The following is a 14,251-nucleotide window of genomic DNA, read 5'->3' on the forward strand; positions in this document are numbered from 1 at the left end:
AGATGACTCTGTCCTTGAATCATCTTCCCACGCCCACCGCTACGTCCTACTTCAGCTCTCTCCCTGCTGGACCTCACAGTGGCCCACTCTACCTGGTCACCCTAGCTCCTTGTCTGACCCGCCCAAGCTTCCTTTCCGTGTAACAACCACAGTGACCTTTCTAGATGCAAGACCCTTTCCAGGAGTAAAGTCCAAGCTCTCCCTCTGACTCCCACACCTCCTAGTCTGGCCCCTGCCAGCTTTTCCTGCCTCCTCCCCTGCCAGTCCCACTGTCCAGCACTATAGCCAAAGAGCCAAGGACTCATTTTCCATGCGCTTCCTTCCCTCTGCCCAGAATGTCTCACCCCTGCCATCCCCCACCCCTGCCATCTGCCTGATCATCAGGTTCCTGCACCGCCTGCAGGCATAAGCGTACATGATAGATGCCAGCAGCCGACTCCTCACTGGACTGCCTGCCCAGACTGTCCTCGGCCGAGCAGCCCTGGGCACCTTTTCCAGACTCAGATCAGGTCACTCAGCTCACCAGAGGTTTCCCCTTGCTCTCCCAGTTCCTGGGCTTGTCCTGGATCCTGCAGGTGCCGGCCCTGCCCGTCTGCGGCCCCTCCCCCACAGCGGCCCCTCCACTCCGGCCATCCCGGCCCTGCTGGAGGTTCCCTTCCCCTTGGGGCCTGTGCACTTGCTGTTCCCCCGCCTCTTCCTCCTGACGGTTCCTAACTATGCTCAGGTCTCCAGACTGTGAGGTCATAGTCCCCTAAGATACCCATGACACATTGAACCATTGCATTTGACATTTGTTTGTGCAACTAGTTGATTGGTGTCTGCCACCCCGCTAGACCACACGCTCCATGAGGGCAGGGGCCCTGTCTGTGTGTGGTCCCCACTGCCGAGTTGTTTACTGAACGCCCAGCGTACAGCAGGCAGTCTGCAAGGACCGGGAGGAAAGAGCAGGTGTGCCTCGCCTCCCCCGAGCCTTCCCGGACACCCCCAGGAGCCCCTCTCTCGGCCTCTGCACCTGGCCACACTGCCTCGTCAACGTCTGCCAACTCGCCAGTGTCTCCTCCACTGCGGGTCCCCAAGGATAGGCGCACGTCTCATAAAGCTTTGTCTTCCCTGTGTCTGGCAGAGGACCCGATACTTAGCACTCAAAAAATGGTGGATGGATGGAAGGAGGGAAAGAAGGCAGAGGATGTATATGGATGAGTGGGAAGATGGATGTATAGGAAGCGGGGAGGGAGAGAGGGTAACGAGGGTGAGAAGATCGGTGGGTGTGTGGGTTTTGGTGTGCGATGTAAAAGTTCCTCTTTTCTCTAATGGATTATAGAATTTGGGGAATTCTGTTTGTGTTTTTATAGACGGTGTAGTTAAGGTCAGAGAACTGGACTGGCTGAAAGACGGCCTCTGCACAGGTGCGTGTCTGCCTCCCCGGGTCCCATTTGATTCGGCGGTTCCTAGTAATACCTCTGGGACTGGGGCCTCGTGGCCTTGACTGACAGCACAGTCCCGGCTGCTGCCACATCCATGGCTCACAGCAGGTTCGCCCCGTTGGCTGAAGAGTGGCAGGTGTCATTCTTGGAGCACCTGCTGCGTCCCAGGCACCTTATGATCATTCTGTCATCAGCCCTCACAGCGTCACTGTCCAGTAGCTGCCATGATCCCTGAGTCATGAGTGAAGACTGACTCAGGTTAAGTGCCCGCCCAGGGTCCCATGGCTGGTACTTGGCAGGGTCAGGGTGTGAACCCAAGTCTGTCGGAGTCCAGGGCTTGGGCCATTTTCCTGCAGGCAGTGGCGCCAGGCAGCAGCTTCCCACTGGCGCCCTGTCCTCTGCCCACAGCGGGGAGTCAGCCGCGTGAGTTCGGGGCCCTGGATGGCAGGCTTTTCTAAATTCCTTATACAAACTGTTTCAGACCTGCGTGCTTGCTCTTTCTTTTGTACAAAAACTTTTCTCTTCCCTGTGAGATGTCAGGTGAAGAAAATCCTTGCTCGTTGAGTACCTGTCACCTACTAACCACATAGCATACTTTAGGTTCTGTCGCCTCCCCGGCCAGGTTCTGAGGGACCCATGATTATGTCCATTCTAGTACAAAAACCCAGAGAGGTGAGGGCCCTTTCTCGGGGTCACACAGCAAGTTCGGGGCAGGAGCTGTGGAGGCAGGTACAGATCGTGTTCTGCCCGGCTATCTGCTGAGGCAGCAGGTGGCCAAACCGCACCTGCCACTCGCACTGGCTGAGGCCACCCCTGGCAGAAAGGACGTGGGTCTCCACACAGGCAGCAATGTCCCTGAGGCCAGGGCACCAGTATTTGGGGCCGCCTGGTGGTGCCCACTCCACTGAACACCCTCTAGCCCCATATCTCCTGAAGCCTCTTTCAGTCGGTCCCAGAGCTGGTGGCCTGCAGACGAAGGAAGGAGCGCAAAACTCTTTCTTCTTTCACAGACCCGAAGGTCCCCTTCAGCTGGTCAGAAGAGGACATCTCCGACCTGTACAACCACACTACCATACTGCTCGCGGCTGAAGGCAAGAAGGGCCTCCCCTCACAGCACCGTCCTCGTCACGTAGCCAAGCACGCGTCCCCACCCCTCCACGGAGCTCCCTCCGTTTTAGAAGTGTCTTTCCAAGACGTTCCTGCCACTTCCACAATGCAGTGTTAACTCTAACTATTGCTAAGTACAAAAAAAAAAGATTGAAAAATGCTAACTGTCGCTGCCACATTTGTAGGGGTTCAGCCATTAGCATCTGTGGGGGTCACGTGAAGAAGAGGCGCCTGCGGTATTTGCATGTTTTCGGCTGATGCCTTTTTTCTTCCCCGCAGTGTTTTATGACGATGACCTAACCGATGCTCTGTTTAAGACACTCTACCGACTCGCTCACAAACTGAAGAACGCCTGCACGGCCATCCTCTCCGTGGAGAAGAGGTGAGGCCCGCACTGGGAGGGTGGGGGCAGCCACGCTGGTGTCCCGAGAGCCGGACCCACCTCCTAAACACGTTCTCATCGGCGTCGTCGGCACTCACGTAGCGAGCACCTGTCACACGTCCTTTACACGCGTGGCCTCTTTCAGTCCACATACCAGCCCCACCCGTATGTGGGCGCGCCACACCCACACCCCACAAACACAGAGAAAAAGCCCAAAAGCAAGGGAACCTCCAAGCCAAAACCAAGCAACCGGCCGAAGAAGAACGGAAGGCAAGGCCGGCCCCAAAACCGAAGGAAAAAACGGGCCAACCCAACCCGAAACCGGGGGGGCCTCTCCTCCTTCCCTCCGGACGCCATCGGTCTCTGCAGGTGCCCCAGGTCCCCGTCCTCTCCCTGCTGCAGACACAGCCCCTCCAGGACACTTCTGAGTAAGCGTCCTACACTTTAGGGTCCCCGCTGGTGGAGCGTCCATCTTGTGAGAGACGTAGTGCTTAACACTCTGCACAGTTTTTGCTGATTCTTAGGCTTGTCAGCTTTCTGTAGGCAGTTCGGAATACATAGCAAAAGCCATAAAACTGAACATACTACTGACATCCAGCAGTTCGGCATTCTAGAAGTTCTAGAAGTTCGCCCTGTGGAAGCGAGGAAGCGGTCGCGGCTCTGTACAAAGCCATCCATACGGGCGCGTCCTCCGTTTGTGTCGATGCTGCGTAGGACTTCCCTCGGGGCACGGGTGACCAAGCGCCGCATATGGGCCTCACTTGGATTTTGGTTTTATAGACCATTAGGAAAAAAATCAAAAAGTCAGGAAAAGTTAAACACTGACCGGATATTTTATGTTGAAGAATTATTGTTGAATTTATTTTAGGCGCAAAGAGTCTTTATCTTTTCAAGATACACGTGGACATATTTACAGAAGGAGTACTGTGATGTCTGGCACTTGCTTTTTCATCTGGCGCTGGAGGAAGGGCAGGGGTGACAGAGTGGCCGTGAGTTGACAGTGGTTGAAGCTTGGCCATGCATCACACTGTTCTCACTCCTTCCATGTGTTTGAAATTTTTCATGATAAAAGATTTTGGAAAGAAAAGGGAAAAAAAAAGGTGAAGAGTTCGAATTTCAAGTTGAATCCTGTTGCTGATTAGAGTGTAGCACAGTGTGAGTGGCCGGGCCGGGGACGCTCTGTGAGGGCTCAGTTCCGAAGTCACCACCTCCGAAATCTCGGCCACCTCGCCCAGCTTCCCAGCGGCATTCCCTCTGGCCACCGGGCTCTCACAGGCCTCTGCACTGCCCTCGGCCACTGCGCGTTGTCTGCGCGTTACACACGAAGTCCTGTACAAGCCACGCGCCGCATCCATGCAGGCACACACGGAGCCCCGGCCTTAGGCATTGGTCTGCGGCCACCTCTTGCACCAATTCGTAGCTCCTCGGGGCAGTGGTGTTACTTCGGGCATGTGAGTCCACCTCTCTGAGCCTCAGTTTCCACATCTGTAAAATGGAGGTGGTAGCGTCTCCACCTCCCGGGCTGCCCTCCAGGCTCAGGCAGGAAGTGTGCGCAGACGCTCAGCACACAGTAGGCGCTCAGTGGAGACCCACCGAAGTGAGGGAGGGCGGGGGCAGCGGGAGGGCGAACCGTGAGGGCATGCCCAAACCCCCGTGGTGACGGGCAGTGGGTCGGCTGCTGCTCGCTTGCAGGCTGAACTTCACTCTGAGTCACCTGGACGTCACGTGCGAGGCCTACGACCACTTCCGCTCCTGCCTGCGCCAGCTGGAGAAGCTGGAGGACGGCCAGCTGCGCTTTGCAGTGGAGCCGGTGGACGCCTCCTTCCCGCAGCACCTCATGTACGAGCGCATCCAGCAGCTGGTAGGTGCGGCCACCCGCCCGGGGGCCACATGTCGTTCTGCTGTGACGCCGTTGACTCCCGGGGCAAAGCGCTCTTTTTAGCGAAGCCTGTGGTGGGATCTCACCCTGCTCTCAAAGGTCGCCGTGTCCGGGGAGGGCCTGCCAGTTGAGTTGCCGACTTTATAGCATGTGCTTTTCCGGTGGGCAGTTCAGACCCAGAGGAAGCAGGACCGAGGGTGGAAGGTTGTTCTGATGCAGGGACTTCGGTGCTGATGGTCACATCTTCACTGAGCAAATAGCTGGCCTCTCGGACTAGGCAGGCCTGTCTAGTGACTGGCGACCCTTCTAACCCTGCCCGAGGGGATTCCAGCATGTTAGGCCTCTGAGTAATCCTCCGAATGACACCTGTGCAGGTGCCATGCTAAGCTCTTTTCGTCCACTGTCTCAGTTCATGCCACGGTGAGTCACCCAGCCGGGAAATGGCAGAGCTGGGACTTCATCCTACAGCCACGGCACTTCCTGTCACTGTTTTTAAACCCAGCACTTGGGAGAGTTTGGGAAAGCCAGAATTAACCCTTAAAACTCCCTGAACATCTCCAGGAGCTGGATTTGTAGATGTCCAGAGATCGAGAATTCACGTCCCTCGTGGTCTCTACCTTTCGGCTGCGGCCTCCTTTCTCTGGGCCTGTGGAGACCTGGGCCCAGTTCTGAGAGGAACGAGGAGGGGGTGATGCTAGGCCCTCTCTCTCAGAGCTAGCGTGGCTCTGCATTTGGGCGAGGACGTGTGTTCCGTGCCACTGAGTCGGCTCCGACTCCTGGTGACCCTGTGGCTGCGCGGTGTCCACAGTGTCTTGTCCGCCACAGCTCCGCTCAGCTCCTGTAGACAGAGACCTCTGGCTTCTAGAGCGCTGATCCATCTCGTATTCAGTCTTGCTCTTTTGCTGCTGCCTTCTGTTTTTCCCAGCATTATTGTCTCCTCCAAAGAACCCTGCCTCCTCGTGGTGTGCGCGAAGTAGGACAGCTTCAACTGTGTCCTTTTCGCCTCCAGTGACGTTTCAGGCTTAATTTGCTCTAGGACCCACTCGTTAGTCTTTCCGGTGGTCCAGGCTGTTCCTGCACCATACTTCCAATGAACCCGTTTTTCCTATCAGCCTCCACTGTCCCACTCCCCGCTTCCGTTTATTCCTCCACCACCTCTGGGCAGCGTCACCTCCTGGTAGACGGCAGACAGAGGCCGCTTCTGCTGGTGAGGACGCGGGGCTTCCGCCAGGAACCTGGCGCGCTTCTGTACCTGCTTCAGCTGCCAGCCTTACGAGCAGCTTCATGTGACTGAAAAAGTCAGCTCCCTCTAAATCCAGCAGCCGTGGTACGTGGGGCTAGGGACCTCCCCAAACGGAAGAACTGTGGCAACTCGCCACCTTTCTTCCGGTCCCTTTCGATCGTGTGGCATCCTGATGCCTCCTGGATTGATGCTGGGACTTGTCCATCCAGCTTCTCCTCCACAGTGAAGCAGGAAGAACAGCCCGGAACCATGGAGAAGCCGGAGCAGGCTCCCCGCTCGCACAGTGGTCCGCGAGCTGCCATGGCTCCCGTGTCCGTCCTTCTGTCGCGAGTCGCGTCCCCTCGTGGAACTGCGAAGCCTCGTTTGCACACCAGGGGCCCCTTTCTCTGTCCGCTGCAGGAGCTCTGGAAGGTGCGTGTGGAACCAGCACCGCGGCACGGCGCCTCTGCAGGCCGCACGCCTCGGCTGTCCCTGTGACCGTCTAATAAAACCAGAGGCTCCCGCACTGATGTGCTTGAGAGGTTGTCATTTTTTTTAATGTGGCAAACGAGCCTTTTGTGATGACGATGGTTTTCTGGAGTCTGTCACTGCCCCCCAGTAGCAGCCAGGGAAAGATGCCGCCCCCGTCTGCCGACCGCTGACAAATGCGTTTCATACAAATGCGTTTCATACAAATGCGTTTCATACCATCGCCACAGGAGCCTCGTCTCGGTCAAGGCTGTGGGTGCCCCGTCCCTGGTTGTCTGGGCCCCTTGGGAGAAGGAGGCAGGAACTCGCCTGGCACGGCTCCTCCCCGCCTGCCCCTCGAAGTCCAGAGACCCTCCTGGCTTCTCTCCGTGTGCAGCTCCAGCGGCCCTCACCCACGCCCATGTCTCCCCAAGCACCTAGGTCCATTTCCCAAGCCTGTTATGCCCGCGGTCATTGGCTTATCTGGACGCCAAGGACCAGGCCTTGGCAGGTCTGAACCCATTTCATTTTCCCAACAATTCCAGGTGCACGGCCTGGTTACACCCATTTAACAGTTGAGAAGACGGAGGCTCTAAAAGGAAAACAATCTCTGCGAGGTCCAGGACCTCCTCTGTGTATTCCTGCATATGGTCCGGCACGTGTTATCGAGTGAATCACTGAAACACGTTACTGCTGGGACAGGGTTTCCCAGTTGCAGGCTCCAAGGATACGTGGCAACGTTTGCAGACATCTGCGGTGGTTACAGCCCAGGGAGTTGGTGTCACTGGCCAGGGGCGCTGCTAAGCATCCTGCAGTGCACAGGAAAGCCCCCCACAACTACGACTGACCCAATCCCAAATGTTAACAGTGCCGAGGCTGAGACACTCTGACCTGGAAGAAGAACATGAGCTACTTTAGGAAAGAAAAATGGGTCTCGGCTGAACCTGGAGTGAAAGAAGGCGACTCAGGGGAATGAGCCCCCGCTCTGGGAGTGGGAAGGACAGCTACACACATTACTTTAAACCTTATAAAGACTGTAAAAGGGAGAAGTGATCCCCCATTTTATCCATGAGAAATCTGAAGTTCAGAGAGGTTAGGCAGCTTGCCCGACATCACACAGCTGCCAAGTGGCAGAGTCAGGGTCAGAGTGCGCGCCTGTCTGCCCCCGACGCCCATGCTCCTCCCACATTCCCACCATCACCTGAGAGCTTGTCACAAGGGCAGCAACCCCCCCAGCCCAGACCCAAGTCAGAACCTGCATTCTGACAAGACGTCAGGCGACTGTGTGCTCAGTGGTTTTGAGAAGCATAGCCTTCGAGCTGTTCGTGTTTCACAAGGCTCCTGCACACAAACCGCCCCTGACACACTTGCCATACTCTAGCAGAGTTGCAGGTCCTGACTGGATGTATTAATAACGAGTCTTCAAAACAGAACCCCGCCAGACAGAGCCCCCAGCTGGCGATACGTCAGCACTACCGGTGGCATTTTCCTAGCACTGCTGGGGACAAGCCCATAAATGTAATTGGCACCAAGCAAGCAATAGAGTTGTCACGCCTTTCACCTGGCGCATTAGGGCGAATGCTTTTATATCTAAACCACTCGGCCTGAAAGCTGCTTCTAAGTGGAGCCCAGAATTAATCTTGATCCACCATAATTTACAGCATCATCAGATTTTCACTCCTCGGATTCAATATGCGCCTTTATCCCCGTGCTTTACGGCTCTGCGTGAGCCTCTGTAAGTGCTTGTTTAGCAGCGATATTTCAAAATCATCAACCCATCGAGATGTTCTTTTGGAGAATTAACCCAGGCCATTGGGCTCAATTCTTTTTTGACACGGTCTAACATTTTCAAAGAAATATATGGCCCAACGAGGAGACTTGGTTATCCAAGCCTGCACAGGAAAGATGCCACAGCCCTCCACAGTTCTCAGGTGACTGCACAAAAGTCGTCCCGCCAAAATCCAAAATCTGACTCAGTGCTGGGTGGGGCTCAGTGCTGCAGTTTACCAGATCTGCAGGTGACATGGTGCTGCTGGTTTAGAAACCACACTGAAGAAGGAGGCTGTGACAGGTCATTCCCGGTTAAGAGCACAAACTCGAGTCAGGCAGACCTGAGTTCCGATCCTGGCTCTGCCACAGACCAACCAGACGACCTCGGACAAATGACCCAGCCTCTCTGAGCCTCAGCTGCTTCACCTGTGAAATGGTGAGACTCCTCTCTCCCCAGAATTATTGTCAAGACTGTATTAGCGAATCCGTAAAAGATGCATGGGGACATTTTCAATAGATTGCACAAAGTGACCTTATAGAATTTTTTGGTTTGAGAGCATCTTCAATTTGAATATCGTGGCCCGCATGATTTATAAAGGTTGATTGTCACCTGCTAGAAAAACATCGTGAACCATCTCCACCTATCTATAAATAAAATGGGTCCTCTCGGTTACCCTATCCTGCAGCAATAGCGGGGCGAGGAGCCAACAGGAAAAAGTCACATTGCACAGGCCTGCCTTAAATTCCAGGCTCCGTGTTATACCCAGCGGTCACTTTGGGGGACCTGGGCAGCCCACAGAGGAATGGACAATTCATCCTCCACCACGCTGACCCCCCAGGTCCAACAAGACTCCCAGTGGGCTGCCGGGATGGGGAGATGCCTGGGAGTCAGCTCTGGAGTCCAAGTTCTTCATACAGAGTGAAGATGGGTTATTGTGTCTGCCACCTGTGACGAAACCCTCATGTGCAGACTGACCTAGACTCAGGGAGCCATGAGCTGGGGGCAGACCCTAGCCCTACATGACTGATATAAAACATTGGTGGAAACCGGCTTGCCACATCTATGCTGCATCAAGGTGACCCACCCACATCTTGGCCCTCAGCCGCAGCAGCTACATGTGTCCCCAGTGGATTCAGGGGCGGAGAAGCTGTGTGTAGGGTTCCAGTCCTCCCAATGGGAAGGTTCGCTGTCCTGCACCCTTCTAGAAAGCCACGTAAGCATGGTATTAGATTGAAGCTACTCCGTCTCGGGAGTGTGACTGCAAATTCAAACCCACCTTCGCCACTTAGCCGGTGCACATGCCAAACAAGCAGTGACACCACGCGTGTTGGCAGCAGGCAAGGGTTTCCATTCTGGATCCCAGTGCGAACCAGGGAGACCTCTCAGGGTGCCTGTTTCTCACCCAGCAGCTCAGCACAGTGCCTCAAAGTGGCCGTCAGGAGGGCTCTGCTCACCCAGCATTGCTTAGTGACTACCCAGCAACTCTGGGGTGGCCAACTGCTAGTTTCCAGACAGCTGAACTATTAAGTGATATTTTAGTCTCTCCCGACAGAAATCAACCTGATGGTTTTGCGAATTTCATACCCCTCTGTTAAAACCGCAGAGGGCCATGTTACATGGAAAGTTAGCGGGGGCAGGGTCAGCGCCCCAGACCATGGGTCTGGGTGGTGAAAAATGCCTAGACTCTTGGGGACAGCCCCAGTCTCTGTCCCCACATGGGTACTCGTTCCTGTCAGGCCATCTGCATTCAGTAAATGGGATGTGTGTGTTGACAGCTAAACACCGATGGGATAGATGAATGGGGAGGGTAGCAGTGGAGGGAGGAACGATGCCACCGTCAGGGACTGTGGGCCACAGGAAATAAAGCTCGCTGGAGTGCAGTGTGCACATAAATTAATAGAAAGATCAATCTCTATTGATGGATAAATGCCTGGTCGAAGTAGATCACGAATCGTTTTCCACGGGTAGGACTTGGTGATCGTAAGTGGCAGATGTATAATGATTAAGATATAACTTTATTTTTGAGCTATCATTTGCAGTAAAGCTTTAATTAATGAGAACTTGGTTAATTAAACCTGCTTCCCCATCAGTCCCAGACCTCAAGGCACTGGGAGGTAAGCGTAGGACCCGAACTGGATGCAAGATCACATCCGCACCATCCCTAGACCTAACACCTGGGCAGTGAGGAGCCACCTAAGAGACGGGAGAAATTCGGAACCAGGCTCTAATGGAATGCTCGGTGGGAGATCCTGGGGAATCGAGATGGCAACAGCCAGCTGTCCCAGACACTCTGCATGTGTTAGCTCAGTAAATCCTCCAACACCTACACAAGGGAGGGAGTGTCGACCCCCTTTTATGGTTGGGTAAACTAAGGCATGTGAGCAGGCCAGCTAACTCTCCCAATGTCACATAAGTGGTAACAGATAGAGCCAGGATTTGAACCCAGGCAGTCTGACTGTAGTGTCTGAGCACTTACCCACCAGGCTGTCCACTCCACATGGTTCCCCCACCGTGGCACAGCTTACAAATAGCAGCTCTAAGGTATGTGTGTACACACAGACCGTCCCACACTGCACTGCTAAGCTTGGGTTAACTTGGGGGCAGGGTACTGGGGAAGGGGGTTGATGAGAGACTTCTTCTGCCTTTTACACTGTATACACATTTTGGTTTTATACCCAACATGGTACCTCTTAGTACCTCTACCAAGAGACACATATGAATGCAAGTGGGTCAAACCAAGCTTTTAGAATGTGGCTCAGTAGCCAATTTGGGAAAATAAAATCAATTCTGGCCCAAAGGCTCTAGAAGACTTAGAGAAACAATCTCCCCGTGCGGAGGGCAGCTCATCCTTCCGGTGGAACTGGGCTGCAACACCAGTGCCCAGCGCGGCTCCAACGAGACCCAGATGGTCCACAGAATGAGAGGACTCCAGACCCATTATAGCCCCGCGTCATCTCATTTTCCTGGTCGGGTGCTGGCCGCTTCTAAGCCCTCGAGGAGAATGCAGCCACCGTCTGTACCAAACGCATACATTTTATCCACGTTTCTAGCCCATTACTTTTTTGCAGAGAGCGCTGATGGACATAGCAGCCAGTTGAACATAAATCCAGCCACCACAGGGATGCGGCAAGGGGACAGCTGCTGACTCTTCCCAGCGGCTAGAGAACTCATGAGCAAGGCCGTGTGGGGGCCGTGTGGGGAAAGAGAGTGTATGAGTTACCTGTTTGCCATGTAACAAAACACAGTCATCTCCCTTATCTGCGGGGCCTGTGTTCTACGATGCCCCGCGGATGCCCGAAACCACGGATAGCACCAAACCCTGTATATACTGTGTTTTCCTACAGATACACACCTGCGATAAAGTTCAATTTGCAAATTAGACACAGTAAGAGATTAGCAATAACTAATAATAAAATAAGACAATTATAATAATTTGCTGTAATAAAAGTAACGCAAATTCAGTACTGTACTGTACTCAGTCCTTTCGCATATGGGGAGCACTTTACAGCTCCCCTCTGGGGTACCCGAATTGCCAGCTTTATCGCTCTTGTGCTTCAGGGCCGTTATTAAGTGAAATGAGGGCGACTCGAACACAAGCACTGCAACGCGACAGGGGACTATCGAGCCGATAGCCTAGACGGCTACTAAGTAACGGGACGGGTGGGGAGCGTCTGCAGTGTGGAGACCCCGGAGGACAAAGGGTGGCTCACGCCCTGGGTGGGACGGAGCGGGATCGTGCGAAATTTCATCACGCTACTCAGAATGATGTGCAATTTAAAACATGAATTGTTTACTTCTAGAATTTTCAATATAGTATTTCCCGACTGTGGTTGACCACAGGTAACTGAAACCATGGCTGGGGAGGGACTGCTGTACCCCCAAACTTAGAGGCTTAAAATAACATTTATTCTCTCACGATTTCCGTGGGTTGGGAATCTGGACTTAGCTTAAATGGGTGCTTCTCAAGCTCCCCCAGGCTGCAGCTGGGGTGTTGGCTGGGGGGCTGTGCTCCCAGCCAAGTTTTACTGGCAGTAGAGCTGTCAGACACAGAGCTTCTAGGGCTCCTAACTCTGGCTCAACCAACCAATCGTGAGGACAGGTGCGTAGCTTGTCCTTGGCTTTGTGGAGAACCAGCCAACCTGGAGATCATTTTCTCCCCCGGGGTTCCAAGGCTTGAGGAAGCAGGACAGGGCACCTCACCTTGGGGCTGGCTCGCGGGCGGCCTCTTGCCACGAGGTGGCGCCCCAGCCTCATGAATCGACAACTGAAGTGCAACAAGGACTCCCAGGCGTAGCCCTCAGACCCCTCAGCCTCTGGCAGCTGCTCCAAAGTGTGGGTCCCCAGTGACTCTTGGGGGACCCTAACTAACCTGTGTATATTACACAGTGCTACAGTAGTTCTGAGAGCCGCCAGCACCCAGTCAGCCCCACACCCTAATTCAGATCAAACCCATGTTTGTCAAGCATCTACCATTGATCTCGTTTATCAGCACACCAACCCTGCACCGATATTAGAGCTGGGTAAGCTAGTCCATTCCCCGCTGCCTGGGGTAGGGATGGTTCGTCTGAAGGCAGGGAGCCATGTGGACTGGAGACTGTGCTGTGCCATTATCCTGGGATAGATCACAGGGTTCGACAAGCCAGGGCCAAACCGTGATTCTGCCTTAGACTTTAGGAAGCAGTGGACATTGGAGTCACACAAGAGCATCTCTTCGGAGTAAGGGTGTCTGGACCAGGAAGGAGCCGAGCTCAGAAATGGGCTCCGAGGGCAGGTGGTGGAGTTCCTGGCTCCAGAGCTGGCTCACCACGTAGAGGGCCTAGAGCTGATGGCTTGGATGCTGGGGTCAGGGACAAAAGGAACTAGGCTTTCTCTCACATCTTCCATTGGAGGTTCCTGAGAGGCAATAAAGCTTGATGGTTAGGGCATGGTGCCTAGTGTCTGAACAGCGCTCAAACCAGCCCCAACATCACCTCTCTGAGCCTCAGCATCCATTTCTGTAAAATGGGCACACTGCTAGTACTTACCTCTCAAGGTTATACTCGATGCAGATGAAGCACCTGACCCATAACGTGGCTCAGGGGAGAGGCGCAAGAGATGGCGGCCACCACCACCCCCACCACCACCACCACCACCATCATCATCATCGCTATTGCATTTCCATTAACTACCTGTCTGGGGAGGTGGGGGGTGGGGGAGATGGAAACTCTTCAAGCAGGTGCTTTGCTCAGTGGTTAATGATAGTAAATCACTTGCCTAACCACTTCGCCTAAGTGTTACTTGACTGATAGGATGGGTTATTTCAGAGAGAAAAATATCAGTCAAGCTCTTAAGTGTGCCATTCCTGAAAGGTTTCCACGACAACACACCCCTGGATGCTTCAGGTTGAGAGAAGTCGTGTGCAAAAGAGTCAGAACTGAAATCAGGAGACAGGGAGGGGGGCCTCCCACTCGTCCTGTTTCTCTGCCTGTTTGTACAGCCCTGGGCAGGACATTTTATGTAGATCACCTCTTTTGAGCCTCACCACAACCCTGTGGGGTAAGAACAGTTACTCTAACCCCCGTTTTACAGATGAAGAAACTGAGATTCGGAAAGGTTTAAACTTGCCCAAAGGCAGTCTTATCAGACTGGAGGACTTAGACGGTCTCTCAACCTTGGCACTATCGACGTTTGGGGCCAGATAATTCTTTGTCTTGAGGACTGTCCTGTGCACTTAGACTTTAAGCAGCACCCCCGGCCTCTACGCACTAGATGGCAGTAGCAACTTCATCCTCCTCCCCGTCGTGACAACCGAAACTCTCCAGACGTGGCCAGATGTGCCCTTGTAGTCATTTCTTACACTTGTACAGCACACTATGTTTATAAAGCTCTTTCATGGGACCTGTCTCATGGGATCTGCATGCGATCATGTGATTTGGGGGCCTGAATGGTGAGGACCCCGTGACCCCGGGACGAGCCCAGAGGGTGAGTCAGGGGAGGTGCTCAGAAATCAGGGTGAAAC

The 14,251-nt window shown here is 54.1% G+C and overlaps 1 protein-coding gene across 1 annotated transcript in view; it reads left to right on the plus strand.

Annotated features, from left to right (window-relative positions):
* METTL22 (methyltransferase like 22) overlaps positions 1-6,544 on the plus strand; it is a 26,931-nt gene extending 20,387 nt beyond the window's left edge. Inside the window, exons 6-10 of the mRNA XM_023529660.1 lie at positions 1,353-1,406; positions 2,435-2,515; positions 2,811-2,913; positions 4,606-4,774; positions 6,435-6,544. Coding sequence (XP_023385428.1) covers positions 1,353-1,406; positions 2,435-2,515; positions 2,811-2,913; positions 4,606-4,774; positions 6,435-6,512 — 485 coding nt within the window. The 3' untranslated portion in view covers positions 6,513-6,544. The remainder of the gene's footprint in view (positions 1-1,352; positions 1,407-2,434; positions 2,516-2,810; positions 2,914-4,605; positions 4,775-6,434) is intronic.
* Positions 6,545-14,251: the final 7,707 nt, after the last annotated feature.

The sequence above is a fragment of the Pteropus vampyrus genome, unplaced genomic scaffold (assembly GCF_000151845.1).
Source record: "Pteropus vampyrus isolate Shadow unplaced genomic scaffold, Pvam_2.0 Scaffold40, whole genome shotgun sequence".
NCBI classification, from domain to species: Eukaryota; Metazoa; Chordata; class Mammalia; order Chiroptera; family Pteropodidae; genus Pteropus; species Pteropus vampyrus.